Below are 23,468 nucleotides of genomic sequence, written 5' to 3'. Positions count from 1 at the left end.
CTTTGGTTTACAGGCTGGCACTCAGTCCACTGAGCCACACCAGCCACAGAGTGATTGTTGAAATAAATGAATGCATTATCTACCTTAAAGATTAACTAATTAAAAAGTGATACTCAAAGCCATGAAAATGGATGACAGCACTTAGGGAGAGACAGGAGATAGACAGGATGGTGAATGACTGACCGTGGAGCTCTCCAAATGTTAAAGACTTGGGGAGGAGGAAGAGGACTCAGCAAGAGAGGCTGAAGGAGGAGTAAAAGCAGATAAGTGTGAGCTCTTGGAAACGTTGTGACCAAAGGGTCAAAGAAGAAGTGCTCAGCATCAAGTGCTGCTCAACAGCCTAGTAAGACGAGAAAGGACAGGTGACTGTGATATTTTTAATAAGAGCCACTTCAGTGAAGTGATGGAGAAAAAAGTTGATTAGGGTAGCATAAAAATAAAAGAGGTAAGGAAGTGGACACAATGCACTTGAGGTTTTGTGGGGAACAGTGGTATAGAAAAATGGAGTAGTAAGCTAGAAAGGGGCAAGAAAGGGCTTTGAGATGGGTGATATTAAGGGAATGATGTAGGAGAAAGGGAAATACAGATAATGTATTAAGAGATGAGAGACTACCACAGTGCTAAACTCTTGAGAAAAGCACAAAGCGACTGGGCCTTAAAACAGGAGCACTCCATACTTCCTTCACTGGGCGTTTAAGAGGAGAAAAAGCATCAATAAGACCAGGGTTGATGCTAGTTCATTCCTCACTTTTAGGGTTTTAAACAGAGCTCTTACCAAAATTTATACTCACTTACCTTTTGGAACTAAACACCTTTATTTTGGCTGCCTGATCATTAAAACATAGTAAGCCTATAGCTGTGTCCACCCTATTGACATTACCATTCAAAACAAATCTCATTAGTTGTTTGAGCTCACCCTAGTAAAGAACACAATTGTAGGAACCATCCAGTTTTGATGAGCTTCTGGAACACCACCAGACACGAAGATGAATGCAACTCCCCTATAGAAGTAGATAAAACCTGAGAGTTGTATTCCACTCAACTCCAAAGTAGGAAAATTAATAGGATTGCCTGGGTTGCTGTGTTGCCCTTCTTTGTTTTTCATTATCATTGCTATATCAAATTCCATTTCAAGATACTCCTACTTGCTTGGTAAGAAACCAAAACAGCACACTACAAACAACAGCTTTAACTTTCATTTTATATACCTATACCTTATCTCATTTCAAAAGGTGGAGGCAACTTTCAGGTGTCCATGCAAGAAAATGAAAATACTTGGAAAAGAGAAAATGAGCAGACAAAGATTCAAACAGGGCTATTGTTAATAAATGCCATAGACCTCATTCCTATGAAGGGGTCAAAGTAAAAACATGTATAGTTTTCAGTGTTTATAAGAGAAAAGTGTACTCCTCAGAAGCAAAGCCTATTTGTAACACTGATACTGAAGATAAATTTATCCCACAGGCCCTCTTACAAGGAATACTGTTAATGCTGTAGATCTCTTCAACATCCACAATGTAAATGGGAATGCAGATTACACACGGCAGCTTCTATACCCCTTGTGAAAGAGAAGGTCCTGCCAGTGTGTATGCCAATTAAAGAACCTGTATAGGAAGTCACCACAGTCCAGTCCAAGGACACAGTTCTTTGACATAAACTGAGATTAAAATTTTAAGTATTATTGAAATTCTGGGACATTATGGTAATTGAGTTCAGTGCATGCTGAGAATTAATATTCAAGACAGACTCCAAAGCACTGTCAAAAATTATGAGTTTTAAGAAGATGAAACTGAACAAGTGTAAGGTTTCTTCCAAGTTTGGGATTAGCTGAATATTGCATTTTCTGCACAGGCAGTTATTAATTTATTTGGCTTATTGGGAAACCTCTGGAACCATTCCAAGAAGGTGTTTACTGGCTCAGAACAGGAATGCCCGTAGGATATTTACATGCATTTTTATGGTTGCCTTCAGCAGTGAAGGTTGGTCTGAAATACCTAGGCTGCCATGACTAGCAATTAAATTCTGTAATATATTCCTGAATGAACTTCCTTCACTAAATATGGCATTTCAGGGAGACATTTGCTCCATGGACATACTCCAAATGAGGATCGGGATCCTAGGATGAATAAATAGGAGTGTTCCATGTAGGAAGTACCAGGTAAACTTCCCTGTTTGCTGGATATTCTGAGTTCACAACTTAAAAATACGTTTTAGACACAACATAGTGAAGGTGTCTATTGTCCCCCAAATTCATCTATAGGTTCAGCACAGTTGCCATCAAGATCCCTGCAAGATTTTTTGTAGCTTACTCTAAAATTTATGTGGAAAGGGAAAGAAACTAGATTAGCTAAAACAATTTGGAAAAACAATAAATTGGTAGGAATTGCTCTATGCAATTTTAAAATTTACTATAATTGAAACCATGTGGTTTTGGTGTAGGGATAGACACATAGATCAATGGACCAGAAGAGAGCCCCAAAACAGACACACACAAGGATCGTGAACTGATTTTTGACAAACTTGCAAAAGCAAGCCTATGGAGGAAGGACAGTCTTTTCAACAAAGGGTGGTAGAACATCACAGATTACAAAGTTAATCTCAACCTAAACCGCACCACACCTTAAAACTGGACTCAAAATGGATTGTAGATTTAAATGTAAAATTATTAGAAAAAATAGAAAATTTTAGGATGTAGGGCTAGGTGAAGAGTTCTTGGGCATGACATCAAAAGCACAATCCAAAAAATGAAATATTGATAAATTGAATTGCATCAAAATTAAAAGACTTTTAAAAACGAAAGTGTTTGCTCTGCAAAAGACTGTTAAGAAGATGAAAAGCATCTTATAGACTGGGAGAAAATATTTGCAAACCACATATCTGACAAGACTTGTACCTAGAAAGAACTCAGCGGTAAAAAGCAATCAATTAATTTTAAGATGAGCAACACGAAAACATATATTTTACCAAAGAATATAAGTATAGCACATAAGCACAAGAAAAAGATGTTTAACATCACTAGTCATTAGGGAAATGCAAATTAAGAGCAGAATGAGATATCACTTCACACCAACTAGATAGAAAGGCCAAAATAAAATACACCACCAAATGCTGGTGAGGATGCAGAGAAACTGGATCTCTCATGCATTGCTGGTGGGACCGTAAAATAGTACAGTCGCTCTGGAAAATAAATAGTTTGGCAGGTTCTTTTTTCACTCACATCAGACAAATGGTACATCTCTTCAGCAGTCAATCTGCTGAACTGTGCAACTATCATAGTATTGACGGGTTCTTAAACTAAACATACACTTACCATATGATCCAGCAATTGCATTTCTGAACATTTATGCCAGAAAAATGGAAACTTATGTCCACACAGAAACCCATACATGACTTTTCATAGAAGCTTTAATTTGTAATAGTAAAAAACTGGAAACACTCTCAGTGGGTTGAGCACAGGCCTGCAAACCAAAGGGTTGCCGGTTCAATTCCCAGTCAGGGTACATGCCTGGGTTGCGGACCAGGTCCTTGGTGAGGGGTGCACGAGGGGCAACCACATATTGATGTTTCTCTCCCTATCTTTCTCCTTCCTTTCCCCTCTCTAAAAATAAATAAAAGCTTTTTTAAAAATGGAAACAAGCCAAATGTCCATTCAAGATAAATGGGTAAACAAACTATGGAACATCCATACTGCTCAGCAATAAAAAGAAACAAACTGCAGCAACTTGAGTGGCTCTCAAGGACATTATGCTGAATGACAAAAAGTCAATCTCAAAAGGTCCCATACTACACAATTCCATTTGGTTAACAATTTTGAAATGACATTTTAGAGATGGAAAACAGGTGAATGGTTGCCAGGGGCTAGTGACAGGGTCAGGAGGCAGAAAGGGGCAGGTGTGACCATAGAGATAGCACCAGGAAGATCTTGATGATGGTGGTGGTGGTGGAACAGTTCTGTGGAGGTGGCCACTCAAATCAACACCTGATAAAACTGCATAGAACTACACACACACTAGTACAAGCAAAAACTAGAGAAATCTGAGTAAGGTCTGTGAACTACACCCATGTCCATTCCCTGGTTTGATGTTGTACTAGTTATGCCAGGTGTTACCACTGGGGGAAATGGGGGAACAGCACACAGGGCCTCTCTGTCCTACTGTCACAACCATAAAAAATTAAAAAACATGAGTTTTATTGGAAAATAAATTCTAATTATATAAAACCTGTCCCATATAAGTATGAAGCAGAAAATCTTTTAGCTTTTTATTTATTGACTTTAGAGAGAGGAAGGGGGAGAGGAACACTGACCTGTTGCTCCACTCATCCATGCACTCACTGGTTGATTCTTGTATGTGCCCTGACCAGGGATTGAACTCACAACCTTGGCATATCAGGATGGAACTCTAACCAACTGAGCACCCAGCCAGGGTTCTTTTCAAAATTTCAACCAGAAGCAAGAACTGTCACTATTTTAGCAAAGTTCCTCCCAGTCTTTTATATAATTTCAAAGTAGTTGAGATCATTCTGAACACTCCAGTTGTAATCTACTCTTTCCTCTACCTACTAGAGCAATTCTTTTCTCCACATCGCTAGTTACTGTAAATGCATATTGAGTACAATATACAAAATTATTCTGAATGTTAATTTAGCTAATTCTAATTAGAAGAAACAGGGTGAAATGAACAAAAGTTAACACAGTGTAGGATATATCTAGACAATAGGGATAGGAAGTCAAATAAAAGCTACACAGGTAGACTAGTGCCACATCTTAAGGGCCACTTAATAGAATGCCATTAATGTGGTTGCAGTATCTATTATAACTTGGAACATGATAATAGCAATTGAAGTTTTGGAACGGCTGATAAAAGGTACAGAACAACGGACTCCATACCTAAGTTTGCACCAGAATTTTCTGGGATCTTGGAATAACAAAAGCAGAAGCAAAACAGATTCCTGAGTGAACCCCAGAGATAGATTTTATTAGGATAATTGCCCTAGAATAATTTCCTATGTACTTCTGTTGCCAACACCCAGTTTCAAGAGGGGAAGGACTACACCTGAATTCATTGCTGCATTTGCCAGTGCCCAATACTCGGCAACCCCAAATGTCTATTAGATAACCCACTAGGCCCTACAGGTGACGGAGTCAGGAGTGGAGGTTCATTGACTATCCTGCATGCCACTAATCAACTGATGGCAGGTAAATGAGATGAGCTGTTTAAAGTCCGAGTGTGGTGTGCATCTGCACTAGAATGAGCATATCTAGCCAAACACGGAAGAAGCATTTTCAGTCATGTCTTAGAAAATTAAATGTCATTTTCAGTATAACAAGGAAAACAGGAATAACCCCAAATTACAAACCATGATTACACCTGCTAAATACAATCAAGACTGAAACTGTCCATCTACAGGAAACCATAGAATATAGACCTGTCCCGAATATAGACCTGTCCCTACACTGACAGGCCCACCTAATGATCCTTTCAGCAGGAAGTTAGGGATATGTTTGGGTCCCCAGAGAAAATAGCATCAGTACTTTTATTGCTAAACAGTATCACATACTGTGTTTTATCTACCCATCCACCAGGTGGTTGACATTTGGGTTGTTCCCACTTCTTGATTATGAATAATGCTCTAAATATTCACATACAAAAGTTGTCCATGTTTGTCCTGGGTAGAATTCTTCTAGAAGGAAAATCACCAAGTCATACGGTAATTCTGTTGAACCTGAGACACCTCCTTGTAAAGGTGTTCATATTTTATTTTCTCCCAAAATAAAGATGGTTTCAGGTCACAAGAGAATCATCCTGAAGAAAACCCAGTTGGGTGTAGGTAGTGGGGAAAAAAATTGATGAAAATGAGGAAAATGGGAAGTCATCATAGAAAGGAACATCAAACTAAGACTGAAAATACTGAAAAATAGATCATGAACTGACTGGAGGACAAGCCCAGCAGATTAAAACAACCAGAATCGTGTTCAATGACAACAGAAGAGATAAAAAAGCTAAACTTTCAAAGTCCTGTAACTGTAGTGAATAAAATCTCTTTATTCTGGTGGGGAGGGTAAAACAACCATTAACAGGTATGTTACTGAGCTTAAAAGGGTGAGCCTGACCATAAAACCACATCACTTAAGAGCATAGGGACAAGGGAAATAGCCACCTATAACAAAAAATTTGTATTGTATTCACATTGGACAACTTCCAACATACTCCAAGTCATTTTTGAAAATTTGTTGTTGAAATTCAGCCGAGATTGGGAAGTAAAACCCAGTAAGATATTTATCATTTAAATATAGTAAAAAAGATTCTCAATTTAGGCAGCTCCCCTAGATATTCCCTAATTTAGGTAACAAGGACCTTGAACCAAATAGAATTCTGTGAACCACCAGCCTTTGACTAGTTTTTTAATCTAGCCATCTCAGCATCTTTTCCGCTTAATTTTGACCACTTAACTACCTACCCCCCTTTACTTCCAGTATCAATACTGGCATGCTATTCAAAACTGCCATAAAAGGGAACTATCTGGAAGTATTTTAGAGTAAAAAAAAATGTTCTCATACTGCCAACTTGAACTCAAAGCAAAATGAAAGCTCAGTGTGTGTATTCATTAGGTTGAACCATATTGTCAACTCCTGACCATTTTTGTCCCCTTAAACAGAAATGACCTTGTCTCATACGGTTCCTTATCAGTTATGGCTCATACCGTCTCCAGTTCACTGGCAGCCTGAAGCAATGTGGTGATGTCAGCAAAAACAAAGTGGGCTGGGGGTGCCCATGGCCACCTCAATCACCCTTAACCCCAAATACATCCTTGAACTTTAAGTGCTTACCATCACCTGTTCTGTTACTAACACTTATTTTTTACCCAATTCCTACTTCCACTTCAAGCATCCTTCATGTCAAACACTTCAAATAACAGATTCCAATTCATGTTTAAGACGCTTCGAGTACAAGCCTATTTGTAATACACGCTGTACCTCATTAAGGATCTTTTAGATTTCCATCTTATTATAGCAATCTATTTCATTACACTGCAAATACTTATGGTATCAGAGTAATTCTGTCTCCTAGAGGTATGTCAAAATTAGCACTGGACAGCAACCAAAAAAAATAACATCTTACAATTCAGGCAAGAGCACAACTTTATTTTCACTAATAAACCACAATTGACAACAACAAAGGAGACTGTGCAGTTCAACTTTTTATTTTAATAAAATCAGAATATGCACAGCACATGCAGTGCTAGCATCTAAACTAATACAATAAGCAATTACTAAAGCTACAGTGACTTGAGGTTCAATCCTTACATTCAGCAAGTTTAAATCCATTCTTATGATTTTTGAAACTTTATAACTGAAAATATTGCTTACTGATAAAACTTGCTCAAATGCTATTGCTGAATGTACAAGTCACTGATTATGCCAATACAACAAAGATAACCACATGTTTGAGGATTGCAATGTGCCAGACATTCACTGAAAAAAAAAAAACACACAACTAAACAAAACTCACGCAACAAACATCTGAGAATCTGGACACTTCATTATCAGTGTTTTGAAGTGTTTCATTAATATCTTAAGACAAGTGTATCAAAACCTTGGCATGTTTTAATTTCAAGTCGCCAATTTTGTTTTTACTAACATCAGAAAATTATGGCTACACTGCCAATGCCGGGTCTGCTTAATTTGACTTAAGAGTTTAATATGACTTAACATTAAAAGCTCACACTACCCCGAAATATATAATTTCACGCATACGGTGACATTCAACATTCAAGTGCCAGTGTTTTTGTACTGTCTTTTGGTCAAGTTTCTTTAAACTTTCAAAGAATCACTTTTAGGCTTACAAAAATAAATATTTGTCAAAATGTTCAATAAATATTACATAAAACTAGCAGCAAAAAGTATCTAGAAATCTGTCGTGTGCAAAGTTTTCTTCCCAACTATCACTCCCATGGTCCCAAATAAATTTTAGAATCTAGTCCCATCCCCCTTCCTAGACAAGCTGCGTTCAACAATCTCCAAGAGACAAAATAAGATTGGAAGTTTAAGGACACGCACACAAGACATATATATAAAATCCTCTGAATGTGCAATAAAAGAAGTATTTTGTAAAAAGTTATGGGCAAAATGTACAAGGGCCTAAACCTAGACTAATTGAAATAGCACCATAACAAATGACCTCAATACTGTCAAGTGCACCTACTTAATAAAAGTTTTGAACAAGGCACAATACACTTGAAAATCTATTGCACTTTAGGAAATTTTTGCCGTCTCCCTATGCCACTGTAAAAAGATTGAGCGTTTTGATCACTGCATTCTGGCCACAAAATTAGCACAGAATTCAAAGTGGCAGAGGCATTTTAGTGGTGGACAATGCTCATCTTTGGCCAGATTTAGCATAACAGACTATAAATACAATGGAAACCTATGCAACTAAAACTGACTGAAACTGCACTGTATAGCAGAATTGACACCTTGTGCAGTTATGTACATTATTTCCAACCTGTGTGATCTCAAAGATTTCAGTTTGTTACTCTTCTGGAGCCATTTTTACAAAGTCTATAGTAAGCCAGTTTAACATCTCAACGCAGCTTGAACAGAGTAATGTGAATCGGCATTTAAAATAAAGCCTGCTGCATTAATTCTTCCTGTTCATACTTTCTTGACCAAAAAACATCAACACTAGCATGCGTTATTAGACCAAAAATCATCCAGGGCCCTAATGAGGGCTGGTCATTGCTGTGGTCAGCCATTCTACCATTTCAATTTCATTTATGGCAGGCATTTAAAAAGTCTAAGTAGATGAATTCTCCTAAAAACCTATTTCATGTTATCAGACCTTTAAACTTTCCCTGTAATAGTATGCCCACATTTGGCTAGCTCATTAATGATCTGCCTAAACATTGAAAGAGGAATTGCTGTATTTACTTGCATTAACTTTGAAAACAGTGCTTTGAATGTATGCATGTATTCATACATCACCTCATCATGACTGGAATGGCTTGTTTAAAGACTATCAGGTTCTAAATACCTATCCAGGATAGAGTGAGCAAATCAGAACTTTAACTTAATACAGTTTGCCACATTAGAAACTAATTCCATTAATATGCTTCAAGATGTTTGTTGTTTTCCCCCAATCTGCAAGTACCAGAAAGCCCTAATGCAGGCTACCGCATAAGTTTTTTCCTTATAATATTTATGGATGAATCGATGATTCCTGTTAAGTTGTATCACACCTGTGTGCCAAGGTTTGATTTTAGCCCAAGTTCAGTAAATTTATTTTGTCAAAAACAATTGATATCTTGAGCATTACTGAGCCAACAGGACATCAAAATAAAAAGTTGTCTAAAGTTAAAGGCACAGTACATTAACAAACAAATGATCCTCAGTCACAAAATTATAAATGCAGTTTGGGATGGGGGTTGGCGGGAGGGGAGTTAATCCAAACTACAGCAATGAAGTCTTCAAACCACCTTCTGAACAGGGCTGCTAATTGTTTCTTTCATCTCTTCGTGTGACCTTGAGCTCCCTTTAAAAAAAAAATTTTCAGTGGAGAATCACAGCTGGTAATGTACTGCGAGTTCTTGAAGCTACACAAGGTATAGTCTGGCTAAGTTACATGTGGTTTCCATATTAGCTTGTTTGGCAGGGTGACCTACTGCAAAGTAGGTTCAATTACCCCACCAGTCGACCCCCTGGGAGTTGTAATTTCCTCCATATCCGTCACTGTTGTAAAAGCCTCCGTAGCCGCCACCTAACGAGAGATTTAAAAAAAAAACAGAAATTAGTTAAGTCATCTACTGTTAAATATAATCTTTCCCTTCTGCACATATTTTGATATAAAATTATGAAAAGCAATCTACAGGCCCTACCTTTCCCCAATGTTTTAAACTATGCTTTGAAAATGATGATTAAAAGGAAAAAACCTTCCCAAAGCCATGAGATTAAAAAATTAACATTACCTCCACCAAACCCCCTGCTGCCACCATGGCCACCGCCACCACTACGGCTGCTGCTTGCACGGCTGCTACTGAAGCTGGAACTGCTGGAGCCACTACTTTGTCGATAGTCTCTGGCACCAAATCCTCCGCTGAATCGACTGCTATAAGGACAAAATGTGCATTGGTTCACGTGAAGACAAAATCCTACTAAATAACCCAAAATTCTTGCTAAAACTTCCCAATGACCACACAACACTGTTTCAGAACCCAATGTGGCCACATCACATGCTGAAATAACTAGTCATTTTTTATCTTTAGAAAGCTACACAGTAACACTGTACCCAACAGACCTCAAGCTACTGTATATGAATCCCTTTTATTTCTACCTTAATGCTGTACATCTATTTTGAAGTTTTAAAATTGATTTTAGCCTTGGCAGGTGTGGCTCAGTAGATTAAGTGCTGGCCTGCAAAAGGTTGATGGTTTGATGCCGTCAGAGCACATGCCTGGGTTGTGGGCACATGAAAGACAACTGACCTTTCTCACAAGGTTTCTCTCCCTGTCTCCCCCACCCCCCAAAAAAGAATGAACAAAATCTTTAAAATATTCACACTGAACACAAACTGTAAATACAAAGAAATGGCTGCAAGAGGGAAAAAACTTCCCAGTGACCAATTTCTGATTTCCATTCAATCAATTCCCTATCTAGCCCTATTTTCCCTGCTCTAATATTGATTTGAAAGGACTTAGCCATAAAAATGTGCCACTAACTTAGTGTCACCCTTTCTAATAATACCCTTTATTAAAGCTTGTTAAACTAATACTTGAAGTATACCATCTGTACCTCACCTCTTAGATCGTCCACGACTGCTACCCTTGTAGTGGTGTTCATAAGCCATGTTTTCTAACCAAGATGGCACTTCTTGTTTAGCTTCAACGAGCAGATCCAACAAATCCTTTGTGATGTTTATGTTCCTCTCATTAAAGAATGAGGTGGCAAGGCCTAAAACAGTTCCAAAAAGTAAATTAAGGTCTTCCATGAAGTAGCATAGTATTTGCCCTGTCCTTAGAATATTAAGAATAGCATTTTTAAAAATTTACAATTTGCAGCCCTGGCTGGCGTAGCTCAGTGGATTGAGCACAGGCTGCAAACCAAAGCATGGCAGGTTCGATTCCCCGTCACGGCACATGCTTGGGTTGCAGGCCACAGCCCCCAACAACTGCACATTGATGTGTCTCCTTCTCCCTTCCTTCCCTCTCTAATAAAATCTTTAAAAAAAATTTATAATTTGCTATGTAACCAACTCAAAGTCCCTTGAACAAAACCTGACTTTTCTATCACTTCTGTTGCTGAAATGTATTCTCTAATGCATTCCTTGGAAATATAAGCTCTTACAATTTAAGACCATGAAAAAGTTCTTTGATGCACACATCTCACTGAAGAAAAAACACCAGAACATCAAGTAACCACTTACCAAGGTTTCCTACACGTCCTGTACGGCCAATGCGATGTACATATTCTTCAATATCGCTCGGCAAGTCAAAATTGATAACATGTTTCACATTTGAAATGTCCAGTCCTCTTGCTGCTACCTGGAAAATAGCTTTTGTTACATACAGACTACTTAAAAGAAAACCAATAGTTGAATATGAAAACAAGATAGTATTATACATACTGCTGTAGCTACTAGAATTGGGCTTTTTCCTGAGCGGAACTGGTGAAGGGCCTCTTCTCTGTCTCTCTGAGATCGGTCTCCATGGATACTGGTACAAGCATATCCTTCATGGTATAAGAAATCCTCCAGAGAATCTGCACCCTTTTTGGTCTCCACAAACACTAAGGTCAGTGAATCCTTGCCTAAATTTGAAAAATTACCAAGATTTGTGTCATTAGCAGGAACCTTTTTCTCTCTGCACTTAGTAAACATGCAAATAAAAGCAATAAAATGTGATCCAAATGGATTCTCATTACCCAAGGCACCAGACTGATACTGAATTATAGTTTTACCTGTTGCATTTAGAAGGTCAAGCAGAAATGACCGTTTGTCTGACTCTTCCACCCAAACTACTTTTTGTGTGATGTTCTCAGAGGTAGAGCCAACTCTTCCAACAGCCAAAAAGATATATTCATCCAAGAAATCACGAGCAAGCATCTAAAAGAAAAAAAAGGTTTATTATCTACTGGCATAAACAAATTCCTAAGTAAACAAGTTTGCGGCAAACAAGCAATACCTGTATTTCCTTAGGGAAAGTAGCACTAAACATCATGGTGTGGCGGACTCCCTTTGGTGGCATTGTATCTTGTTCAACTATTCTGCGTATCTGAGGTTCAAACCCCATATCCAACATCCGATCAGCTTCATCCAACACCAAGTACCTGTCATGAAAAAATTCAGTTTTAGTATAACTGTATTGACAAATTCAATTATATATTTAATCAGGTTGTTAAATTCCTGACATCACACAATGATACATGTACATAACACGAGTACAGGATTTCGCCACTAAATAAATCATCCAAGATCATACGGCCAAATCAGCTCTTGCTACTTGGCTGCTTGTCAAAGTGTGGTCATTCTCAGCCTCTACTAAAATGCCACAGATTTTTCAACATTAAAACCATGAGAAAACTTTTTGTGGAAATTAGAGGACAAAATAAACCACTTAATTTTAAATTTTAGACAGTGCTAGAAAGCACCACAAAACCAATGGCCAGTAGTAATTGTAAAAATCAACATACTTGCAGAAGTCTAATCCAATCTTTCCTCTTTCCATCATATCCACTAGACGTCCTGGAGTGGCTACCAACAAGTGGCACCCACGTTCTAAGTCTCGAATCTGCTGACCAATATCAGCACCACCATAAACGACACAAGGACGAACTCTAGATCTGTATGAAAACTATAAGCAAAGAAATTGTTAACTTTAAGGCTGAGAGTTTTACATGGCCATAAAAACTATTAGAATCAATGAGAAAGGCAATAATCGCTGAAATGCATATTTACCTTCCTGGCTTCCTCATAGATCTGTACTGCCAATTCTCTAGTTGGTGCTAATACCAAAGAGATTGGGTATTGTTTGCGGCGCCCGTACCTTCCATTTTCCTAAGAAATTAATTTATGAATTAAATAAACTTAACATTACTTAACAACCCTGACTGGTGTGGCTCAGTGCACTGGGCATCATCCCACAAAGCAAATTCCTGGTCAGTGTACACCCGAGCTGCAGGTCAGGTCCAGGGTTGGAGGACGTGCAAGGGTCAACCACACTGATGATTCTCTCCCTCTTTCTCCCTCCCTTCCCCTTTCTCCAAAAATAACTTTTTAAAAAAAAGATTCATTACAACATCAATTTTCTTCTGTAATTTATGGATTATGCTTAAAACTATTTTATGTTAAATAGACTATGGAGTGTATCTTAGTGTCATTTAGAAAGCTCTTTACATCTACCTAAAAAGGTCTACCATAACTTCATTTCATAAATATTTACCTTCATGGCCCTCAAGGCCTCGCCTGGACCATCCGAATAAATCTGACTCAAGATGGGCAAAAGAAATGCTGCAGTTTTCCCAGATCCTGTTGAAGAGAACAAACACGTCTTCATGCAACCCCAAAAAAACCTGCATATTACTTTTTTCCTGTAAGTTAATACCAAGTAAAGCCCTGACCAGTGTGTCTCAGTTTGTTGGGCATCTTCCCACAAAGCAAAGAATCACCAGTTCGATTCCCAAGTCAGGCAGGGCACATGCCCAGGCTACAGGTTCCTTCAGTCCCTGGTTGCGGTGCATATAGAGGCAATCAGATCGATGCTTCTCTCCCTTTTTCTCCCCTACATTCCCCTCTCTAAAAATAAAAGCTTAAAACAGCAACTTTGATCCACTTGTAACGGGAATCAACTAAGGCCCAGATTATTTTTGTAGATAGAGCTTCACTGGAATATAGCCATGTTCAACAATTTGCATATTGTTTATGGTTGCCTTCCCACTATACCAGCTGAGATGAGTAGATGCAAGAGACCCTGTAACCCATAAAAAAAGTTTATTTTGTTCATTTAGAGAAAAAAGTATACAAAGCTCAACAACAATATAGTATTCATTTCTCTGCATTTGTGTTTATAAAGAAAACAGGGCCCTGGCTGATATGGCTCAGTGGACTGAGCACTGGCCTGAAAACCAAAAGGTTGCTGGTTGGACTCCTGGTCAGGGCACAAGTCTGGATTGTGTGCCAGGTCCCTGGCTGGGGATGTGTGAGAGGAAACTGATCAATGTTTCTTTTCCTCCCTGTCCTCGCTTTAAAAGTAAATAAAATCTTTAAATTTTTTTTTTAAGAAAACAGGAATTTTGCCTCAAAAGTGGTATCAATGTCAATTTCTAGCACTTCCTTGTTGGTATATACTGCTAGTGTATAAAGGATGACATTCTCATTCTCTTCCATAAGGCCAAATGATTTGCATGGTATATTTTTAGTGGGGAGACCTTGCCAACCTCTTTCAAAATGGTCAAACTCACATATATAGCAAAGCTTGTACTAAATTCAAAGGCCAGTAATTATCCCCATTTCCAGAAGATGGTAGATACTGCTTTACCCATGGAGGCCTTTCCCTTGGCCACATACCTATGGATCAGACTATTCTCTATTCTTTGGTACTTTTATCAAGTGAAGCTTACCTGTTTGGGCACAAGCCATCAAGTCTCTTTTCTCTTTGATGATAGGAATAGCATGCTTTTGCACTGGAGTTGGGCGAGTATAACGAGTAAGCTCAATATTTCCCATAATAATCTCTCCCATCTCAACATCACTGAACTGTCAAGAAATTCAACAGGGTTAAATTGCTAGAAACAACCTTTCGCAAAACAAAGAGGCTGGTTTTTAAAGTAATTTAAGAGAATTGTTAAAATAAGACAGGCATAGTCTACATATGCCTTCAGGAAGCCCATCTCATTCTGAGGTGCTGTGAAAAAAATTTACATTTCCCTGCCTTAGAAGATTAAGCAAAGATACTTACACTTTCAATGTGTGGAGGACAGTTGTTGCCTGTTGCCTCAACTGGAATATCATCATATTTCTCAAAATTAATCCCAGTGTTACCTCCAGAAAAGAGTTCCCTGAAATCAAAACATTAGCAAGTTTATTTGTTTTAGTAGCTAATAAGGTTGCAATGCATCACAATTACTGAAACTTACTGTTCCAAGCGTTCACTTGGTGGGAGTGGTTTTGACCAATCATCCTCATCTGATTTGTCACACCAGCGACTGTTTCCACCACGTTCATACTTGCCAAAGCCACTTCTGTCACCACGGCTGCCAATGCCATCATAGTCACTCCGTCCACGATCATCAAACCTAAACGGCGTAAGCAATTAATCAGAATCTTATCATTTAACCAGTATTATATTCCTACCACTCTCCTAGAACAGTACCTGGAGAGAAATTCAATTATTCATTATGGCTAACTTCAAGGATATCAACAGTCCAATTCTGGCTTCCTCTTATTTGACAAATAAAGCCCTCTTAATTCACCGGACGGTATATATCATTTACATAACTTTATTTTATAAAATCGGTATCCTTCTTTATTTCTGTAAAATTATATAAGCCTACACAGGCCTCATACATGCTGAAATTAAGAATCAAATCTTGTATACTTGAAATCAGCATGGAACTTATACCTTTATATAGTTTTCATCCACATATATTTAGTGGTCAGGGAAAAGAAAATAGCACACCAAGTATCAATTGTCCCAGTTATACTAGGATGTCATTTAAAGGACAATTCACCTGTGTGAGATTTTTTATAAAAGGTAGAAAATAATCCTTACCTGAATTAAGATGTTTTTAGAGTTTTAGGCCTGTTTGCGAAAAATCAGGACACAGGACTAACCACAGCTATTAGGCACATGAGGTCAGTTCACCACACTTGTATAATCAAAAATATAAGGTGTTTAAAAATTGTCATATAGAATATCCACAAAAATCTCAACCAAATTAGGCCATTCACTAAACTTACTTAAATAATACATAAAACTATAGAAATGTAAAACATGTATTTTTAAAACAATGACCTGTTTCAAGTTAAAACATGTTTAAAAATCTCAGGAAATTTCCTGGTTCCAGAATTTGCATCCTTCCACTTAAGTCTTCAACTTATTTAGAGTATGATTTTTACTATATTTAATACAAAAATATTTATTATTTGTATAAAATGGAAAAGGGCATGTTCTTACTCTCATCTAACTTCTATGTAAAAGTTCAATTTAATAAAGACCTCTCTTACAGCTAAGTAAATACAATTAGACATAATGCTTAATATCTAAATAGGTGGACTATTAAGGAGAAAAAATAAGCTTATTAATGATCCAAGTACAAAGATAAGGACTTACCAAATTAAAGATCAATTCCTAACATGCTATATTGTACACACAAGGCAAAACGATAAGTAATCACTTACCTTCCCCTTGACCCACGATCACTGAAGAAACTAGACTTTCCTCTTGAGTCACTACGAGGTCCAAAACTGCTGTATGCATCCTTATCTTTACTAGAACTCCAACCTGAACTGTCCTTGTCGTAGAATCCTTCAATTAAAATAAAAACACAAACCCATTGTAATGTATTATTAAAAATCGATAACACATTAACATGATTCTTATGTTTCTAAATTAGAAGCTCTTCATCCACTTTATCTCATCTCCGTAGACTGGAGGGACAATAGAAACAATTCCTATCATGGCACTAGAAGAAAACCAGTATTTAGAGCTGGCCTTAAATGTTTTATATCTATAATTCTCTCCACTAGAAAATATTACACACTAAACCAAATCTGACAATCTAAAAATGTTCTGAATGAATACTACCTCTAAAATGTCAATAGCTTTGCCTGTAATACAATTATGGTACCATTTATGACCATCAAAATTTAATTTCCATTCATTCTATAGGTTGAATGAGTTTACTAGGAACCAGTTACCACTGTTTTAATGTTTATTAGGGGTGATATTCATTTAAAACATTGAGTGTCAGATTACTTTAATACAGTTTAAGTACTCTCCAATTTCCCTAGTAAAAAGTTTAAGAACAGTGCTTGGTTCACATGAAATACATACTGTCCGACAGGAATCAATTCCTAGAAGAAAAAAAAATCCTCACCCTTACTCTTAGTGTGGTCAGGTTCCTAGGGTACAGCTATAAAACATTCAGTAAGAGGGGATGACAAAAGTATAAATAGGTAGAAGGTTTAAAGACAAATACAGAATTTAACTAGCTTCAGTGGCCTTTTATTAGTCAGTTTACAAGTTAAGTTACCTTCATTCAGTCTCCTGCCTCTACTATTAGCCTGCTTGGTATTAGCTATCAATAAAAAGTTTGAGTTAGAGTTCTAAGATCTCTTTCAGCTCTAAAACCTCTGATAGTGCCTCTCCCTTTGACTTCTGTCACTGCAACAAAGGGGAAAAGAAAGCACTAAATATACACAGGGTCAATTTCAGCTAGTAAATTCTAAGGAACAATGACAACACCCATGATAATAAAGACAAATTCTATAGTAACCAGTAAGAATGATATAACCAAGTGATGTGATAGAAATACCAGTTTATATCCATGTACTGCCAAGGACAGTGAAGCCAATACAGACTTACATATGGATAAGAAATGACAGCAAACCACATGTTCCTGGGGACTCTCCCCTACCCTTTTCAATCCTACTTCCATATATCCAGTATATTCCCTCCTGGCCTTTAAAGCATTTTCCTTTTACTGCAAATCTCAAAATCACCCATTTAATGAAATATATTGCATCCAAACAGTAGTTAAGGCAAGTAAATGAAACCAGAGAATCACTCCCAAATTATTCGGAGTGTGCCCAATGCTACATATACTGTTAACTCTTCTGCAATAACCCCATTTTTGTTTGGCTTCTCTGCAAGACAGAAGTAGCTGGGTTGTTACACCATGCAGTTTGGTTTACATAGTAGGGTACCCACTCACCTTTTTCAAATTAAAATGCTATAAATGGGTACAAACAAATTAAGCAAAGACTAGTGAAATTGTATAAAACCATGCCCTTGGCCTCAGACGAGTACAACATAAGAAATGCAGTTTTTTCCACTGTGTGCCATCAGATGAGATTTTTCCAGTGATTAAGTCCTAATATTTGAACTGGCTGACAGAGCAGAGGAAAGACATTGTGTTTACAAACTTTCCAAGGTGCCTCATTTTCCCTAAGCTCCAACCTCTAAAGACAGCAAGATTTAGGTCTACAAATTGCCCAAAAGACTTACCTTTAGTAGCTTCCCTGTTCCTTAAGTGAGGAGGAATATAGCGTCCTTCTAAAAAATAATAATAAAATTAATGTCCAAAAAGTTCACGTTAAAGATTCTTACCAATACCTGAGCTATTAAAAAATGGTCCTGGAAAGTTTTTATTTAAACTTTAGTCTTCTAGTCTAACTTGAAAATGCAGGGGTGGGGAAATGAACCACTTTTACTTTTAAAGTTATTGCTTTACAAAGATAACATTAACAGAGGGGAAAAAATTGGCAAATAAAATTTGACCTGGAACCTAATAGTTAAATAAGGTATATCCACCACATAAAAAGAAAACTTAACTCACCGTATTACTAGTAAATCTGCAATTTTAACTTTTTTTTCCTTCTGGGTTGAGTTAAATAATAAAGATCTCTATTAGGAGGACCAATTCCTACCATTCTTAGCAAGTATGGTAAATATAGTGAAATTCGAAACAAATACTAGCCCTTATTGGTGTGGGTCAGTGTACTGGGCATTATTATCCTGCAAACCAAAAAGTCCCGGGTTGAATTGTGGTCAGGGCACCCCCCCCCCGTGGTGAAAATGGGGTAGGGGGGGTGGCAGCAGTGGTTAAGAGCCTATGAGAGGAAACCAACTGATGTTTCTCTCTTGTTCTCCCTCCCTTTCCCCCTCTCTAAATAAAAACCCCTCTGGCCCTGACAAGAGTGGTTCAGTGGGTTGAGCATCATTCTGCAGGGAAGTCGCCAGTTCCATTCCCAACCAGGACATGTGCCTGAGGCAACTGATCCATGTTTTCCTTTCTCCCTCCCTTCCCCTCTCTAAAAATAAATAAAACCTTTAAAAAAAATTTAAACCAAGCCCTGGCTGGCGTAGCTCAGTGGATTGAGCGCAGGCTGTGAACCAAAGTGTCGCAGGTTCGATTCCCAGTCAGGGTACATGCCTGGGTTGCAGGCCATGACCCCCAGCAACCACACATTGATGTTTCTATCTCCCCCCCTTCTCTCTCTAAAAAAATAAATAAAAACAAAATCTTTAAAAAAAATTATTTAAAAAAATTTAAACCCTCTGGGGGGAAAAATAAACTTTTATAGTATCTAACTTCTTTTCAAAAGAATGATACAGTGACACAGCATTTAAAATCCTAACCACAAGATTTAATACAGCTTTGTTCTATCCTAGTTTCATGTTCTTCATGGAAAAGGAGTAGCTATAGCGATTAAAAGTGAAAGTTCCCTTTAATAGTTTAATCATGTTAGATTCACTAACACAACCCCACCACCTCTAAGCTTGGCTCACAATTCACAATAGACAAACTCTTCTAATTTGTGTGTTGTATAGGCTTTTTTAAACAATTATTTTTACCCAAGAACCAATCCCTTTCTAATACCAAAAGTTATAATGTTTTAGATTAATCACTAAACATAAATTCTTTATACAGTAAAAATAGGAAGGGAAATCCTTAAAATTTTAAAAAAGGCTTTACTTATATTTTTAGAGAGAGAACCATGGATCGGTTGCCTCTTGCACGCCCCCAACTGGGGACCTGGCTCTCAACTAAGGCCCTTGTCCTGACTGACTGGGAATAGAACCAGCAACTTTTCAGTCCCCAGGCCAGCGCTCCATTCACTGAGCCATACCATCCATGGCGAAATTCTTAAAATTTAAATAAAGCCAGTAAAACATCACAATAGTAAAGCTCTAACATTCAGTAAATACATAAAATGTTTTACTTACTGCTGGCTGTACTTCCTCCAGTCTGACTATCTGAAGAGTTCAGGTCTAGGCCAGCAAACTAGGAAGAAAGTTAAATAGTTAGTAGACAGTCTAGTGAAGCATTACTAAAACTAGTCTGCCTGCTAGCATGTTATCAGCACTAGTTGCTTTGCCTACCTCATGGGGTTGGAGTAAAACTCTTAACGTGAATGTGACCAAAGAATGTGCTTTTAAGACTAAAGTTCTACAATACATTCAAAATGAATTTTCCTTGTAACATTTTCCATAGCAAAAAGCTCAAGAAATTAAAATTTTAAATACCAAACACAAAAAGTATTAACTTTAGCTCCAATCACATTTGACAAATGTTTCCAATGCCAACTTTCTATTTGAAATTATTTTAAACCTAATCAGAGCAAAAATTTTAATTCCTTTTTCCCTAAATACGGCACAAATTTTAATTAGGGTAAGCACACTTAGGAAAAAACTAACATATCCACCCATTGAAATAAGTTCAAAGACTAGGCATAGATAGCACAAATGGCACTCAATGCCCTTGAAGACTAACATTTTACTACAGTTACTGCCTATTTCCACCTATCCCCTTTATAGGGTAGTTCAAAGCCTCAACATTCTACTAAATAAATAAACAAATAAAATAAATAAATAAGTACCTGCTATCTTCATCACATTTTGTTGTTATGACTAACCAGGGACTACTTATAAACAATAGGGGGTTAAAAAAACTATACAAAAGATGTTTTAAAGGCCACAGAAGATCAAGTTACACACTGATGCCACCTGTCTGCAAAAGTGATGTGTGGCAATTCCATAGGTCTTCCTTTAAAGGCAAGATGATACTGCCAAATTGCGAGCATCAATGGAGTCATTAATAATTGGAAACATACGCTAAGTGTTAAAATGAAGTAAGACTTTAGTGCCTTATTTCCGTAATTTTCATTAGCAAAAACACCGTCAGGCTTTAATACTTATCTCACTGATTATTTTAAAAAGCACAAAAGAAAAACTGCACTTGATAAAAGTTGTATTAATTTTACACTTGGCAACATGAAAAACTACTTTAAATGCTGTTATGATTACAGTCATAATTTTCTCAGTTGTGACTTTGCTTGCTGCTGTATTCTAAGGATAGCACATTCTTTCAAATTACATCCATTACAAATTTAAAGTTGGTTCCTGCCTGTTATCTTAAAAAATGGCACCATCTATATGGAAAATGTTAAAAGCTGTCCCCAACACCAGATTTTTCTCTGCTCTATTCAACATAATGACGTATGAGCAATTTGGAAGATTTAATGTAATTGATTCGTTAATGGGGGAAAATGCTCCCCAAGAAACATCGTTAAATCCCCCAAAATAAATTACACATGGTACTTTGTGCCACCAAGTTTCGTTTCAAGATTATTCTGGAATTCATGGAAAGCAGTTTACTTAACGGCTCCAAACATCCTATTGAAAAGCGTATCTGAGGCAGTGTCCCCGCTGCTGAGGAACGCAGACTTCCTGCCACCAAAAGCCATAACTCTTCGTCTTTCAGCTCACACATTCTCCTCTCCTCTACCCCCACATCCTTGAAAGAGGGGATATTCTAATAAGACACCTTATCTGACCTTTTTTAAAATTTACTTCACGGGCAGCAACAAGTTAACAAAACTTTTTATTTTCCTTCAAGCCGCATTCAGGTATTTTTTTCCTCCAGCCAATTCCAGGATCAAACGCCACTCATCAACGTAAGGACACTCATACAACTCGTGGTCCCTCCTGCCCCCCGCCAAAAAAAAAAAAAAAACCCCGCGTGGCCATCGGTTATATCGTCACACGTTAACTGTCTGGAGAAAATACAGAAGGGCCACTCCGGGTCCTAAACCTCCGTCTCTGGAGCCCAGCGCCACGGCGCCCGCAGCGGCCCATTACTCCCTCCCCCCCCTCCCCGAACCTTCTGCGTCACAAAACTTTCCACTCCGGAAACGCGGCCTCCCGGGCCGCAGCGCCGAGCCTGCGGAAACCCGGCAGGATAGAGAAGGCTCGCGGAAGGACGCCGGGGAGGAACAAAATGCCCATTCCATCCTCCTTTCCAGGCCCTCACAGGGCACGGGGGACCCGCTGGTCCAACCTCTCCCGCTAGCGGGCCGCACTACCGCCCAGTCACCCAGCACCACACAAAGAAGGCCGCCGCCATTACCCCTAGCGCCGGCCGCCCCCCACGCTGCCCCCTCCCACATTCCAGGGCTGCGTTCCATCTGAGGCGCGCGCCCCCGCGCGCGCGCCCGCCTCAACGGCGCCTTACAAGAATTGGGCCGCGTGTGAATAGAGGGCCAAAGTCCCAGAGACCAAAGAGTCCCCACTAACATACCGCGAACCAACCCCCACCCCGCCCTGCCAACCCTGGGTCACTAGTCAGTCGAGGTTTGGGCGTGCGCCTCTCCGCGAGAGCGCGGGCACCCCCTCCCCCTCAGCCCGCCTGCGCACGCACACACAAAAGCCGCCATTGTGCTCGTCCTGGGGACAATACCGCGGGCCAAGCCGGGGACTCGGCCCGGGCGACAGCCACAACCGGCATTCCTGCCACCTCCCCGTTGCCCCATAACCCCGGGACACTGACACTCGCCAGCCCGAGGTCCCCAGGAAACGGTAAAGAAGGGTGCCAGTCACCGCTGCGCCATAAACCAAGTTAGGTTAGGAGAGGGATTCGTAGAACCCAGCAGGCTCCTTGCAGCTCACCTGCTGGTCCAGCCCGAGAGCATTTTCAACCGCCACATGACTCATCCCTGAAGAATACCGAGAACTCGGAGTCTTCCGCTGCTGAGCGAAGATTTGATTCACCGCGAAGGTCCTCTCACGGGAGAACTGCGGCTCTGGAGCGAACGGCGCTGCCACGGACCTAATATACTCACTCGAAAGACTGCTACGTCAGCACGTAGGACGTGTGCCCTCCCTTTCACACCCCCACTCCCCCTGCCCCCAGCACTTCTGCCTAGCTACTGCGCGCTAGTTCAGCCCTAATCTCGCGGGACTTCCTAGTCAGTCCCGTTCTGGCTGGTGGTTTTCCGGTAGATCTCAAAGCACCAAACACCGCCCTGTTTCGCTTGAGCCTATTACCCGGTTCTCTGCTAATACCATAACAAGTCTGGGAGTTCACGAGACCTCGCGAGAACTCGTTCCCCCCCCCATACACTACACTGTCTGGGAGTTCTCGAGATCTCGCGAGAGCTCGTCGTTCCACTTAATGCTCCTTCAGAGGTTTTAAATTTTCACTTGAGGTTTCTTTCACCTCTTTTCCTTACGCTTCTGGTTTTTGCTGTTCCTTTCTTCGTACCGCGCGCCCTCTCTCGTTTTCCTCTCACTCTCCGGACTTGGAGATGCCGTCAGATTTCTCCAAACTAATCAGCCCTAGGTCTTCCGGGGGCAGGCTCCCTGATACCCGAGTTTGGAAAAAAGGGCCGAAGCTGAGTCACGTGACCGCTCTTGCCGGCCGGGTGGCCATTTTGTGCAGCAGTAAACTGGCTGAAACAGAGTGCTAAGAATGCAGG

General features: G+C 39.2%; 1 protein-coding gene and 1 non-coding gene across 3 annotated transcripts; both read right to left on the bottom strand.

The window, feature by feature from the left end:
- Positions 1 to 3,211: 3,211 nt before the first annotated feature.
- Positions 3,212 to 3,279, bottom strand: LOC123832870. The gene has a single exon (XR_006788129.1). It is a non-coding gene; the product is annotated as a small nucleolar RNA SNORD77 (small nucleolar RNA).
- Positions 3,280 to 7,182: 3,903 nt separating this feature from the next.
- On the bottom strand, positions 7,183 to 22,816 carry DDX3X (DEAD-box helicase 3 X-linked). 2 transcript variants are annotated; one of them, XM_045860408.1, is made up of 17 exons: positions 22,660 to 22,816; positions 19,939 to 19,996; positions 18,217 to 18,264; positions 16,389 to 16,515; positions 15,125 to 15,283; positions 14,947 to 15,046; positions 14,609 to 14,744; positions 13,432 to 13,517; positions 12,948 to 13,046; positions 12,683 to 12,843; positions 12,175 to 12,319; positions 11,951 to 12,095; positions 11,619 to 11,800; positions 11,418 to 11,535; positions 10,792 to 10,945; positions 9,964 to 10,103; positions 7,183 to 9,755 (listed from the first exon to the last, which is right to left on the bottom strand). In XM_045860408.1, the coding sequence occupies exons 1-17, from the start codon at positions 22,702 to 22,704 to the stop codon at positions 9,673 to 9,675; spliced, it is 1,986 nt and encodes a 661-aa protein (XP_045716364.1). In that variant the 5' UTR covers positions 22,705 to 22,816; the 3' UTR covers positions 7,183 to 9,672. The 2 variants fall into 2 exon arrangements, with proteins under 2 accessions (XP_045716364.1, XP_045716365.1); XM_045860409.1 differs by having other exon boundaries at positions 9,964 to 10,100.
- Positions 22,817 to 23,468: the final 652 nt, after the last annotated feature.

The sequence above is a fragment of the Phyllostomus hastatus genome, unplaced genomic scaffold, assembly GCF_019186645.2.
Source record: "Phyllostomus hastatus isolate PE091 unplaced genomic scaffold, TTU_PhHast_1.1 phas_scaffold_200, whole genome shotgun sequence".
In the NCBI taxonomy this organism is placed as follows: Eukaryota; Metazoa; Chordata; class Mammalia; order Chiroptera; family Phyllostomidae; genus Phyllostomus; species Phyllostomus hastatus.
Note: the sequence above shows the minus strand (reverse complement) of the source record. Positions and strands in the feature narration are given on the sequence as shown.

What these genes read in the sequence shown, in the direction of transcription:
- DDX3X (XM_045860408.1), bottom strand. Translation starts at nt 22,704, where the DNA reads ATGAGTCATGTGGCGGTTGAAAATGCTCTCGGGCTGGACCAGCAG. An exon ending in CTCTCGGGCTGGACCAGCAG is followed by an intron (nt 19,997 to 22,659) that starts GTGAGCTGCAAG and finishes CTTTCTTCCTAG; the next exon opens with TTTGCTGGCCTAGACCTGAA. An exon ending in GATCGTGGGTCAAGGGGAAG is followed by an intron (nt 15,284 to 16,388) that starts GTAAGTGATTAC and finishes TACGCCGTTTAG; the next exon opens with GTTTGATGATCGTGGACGGA.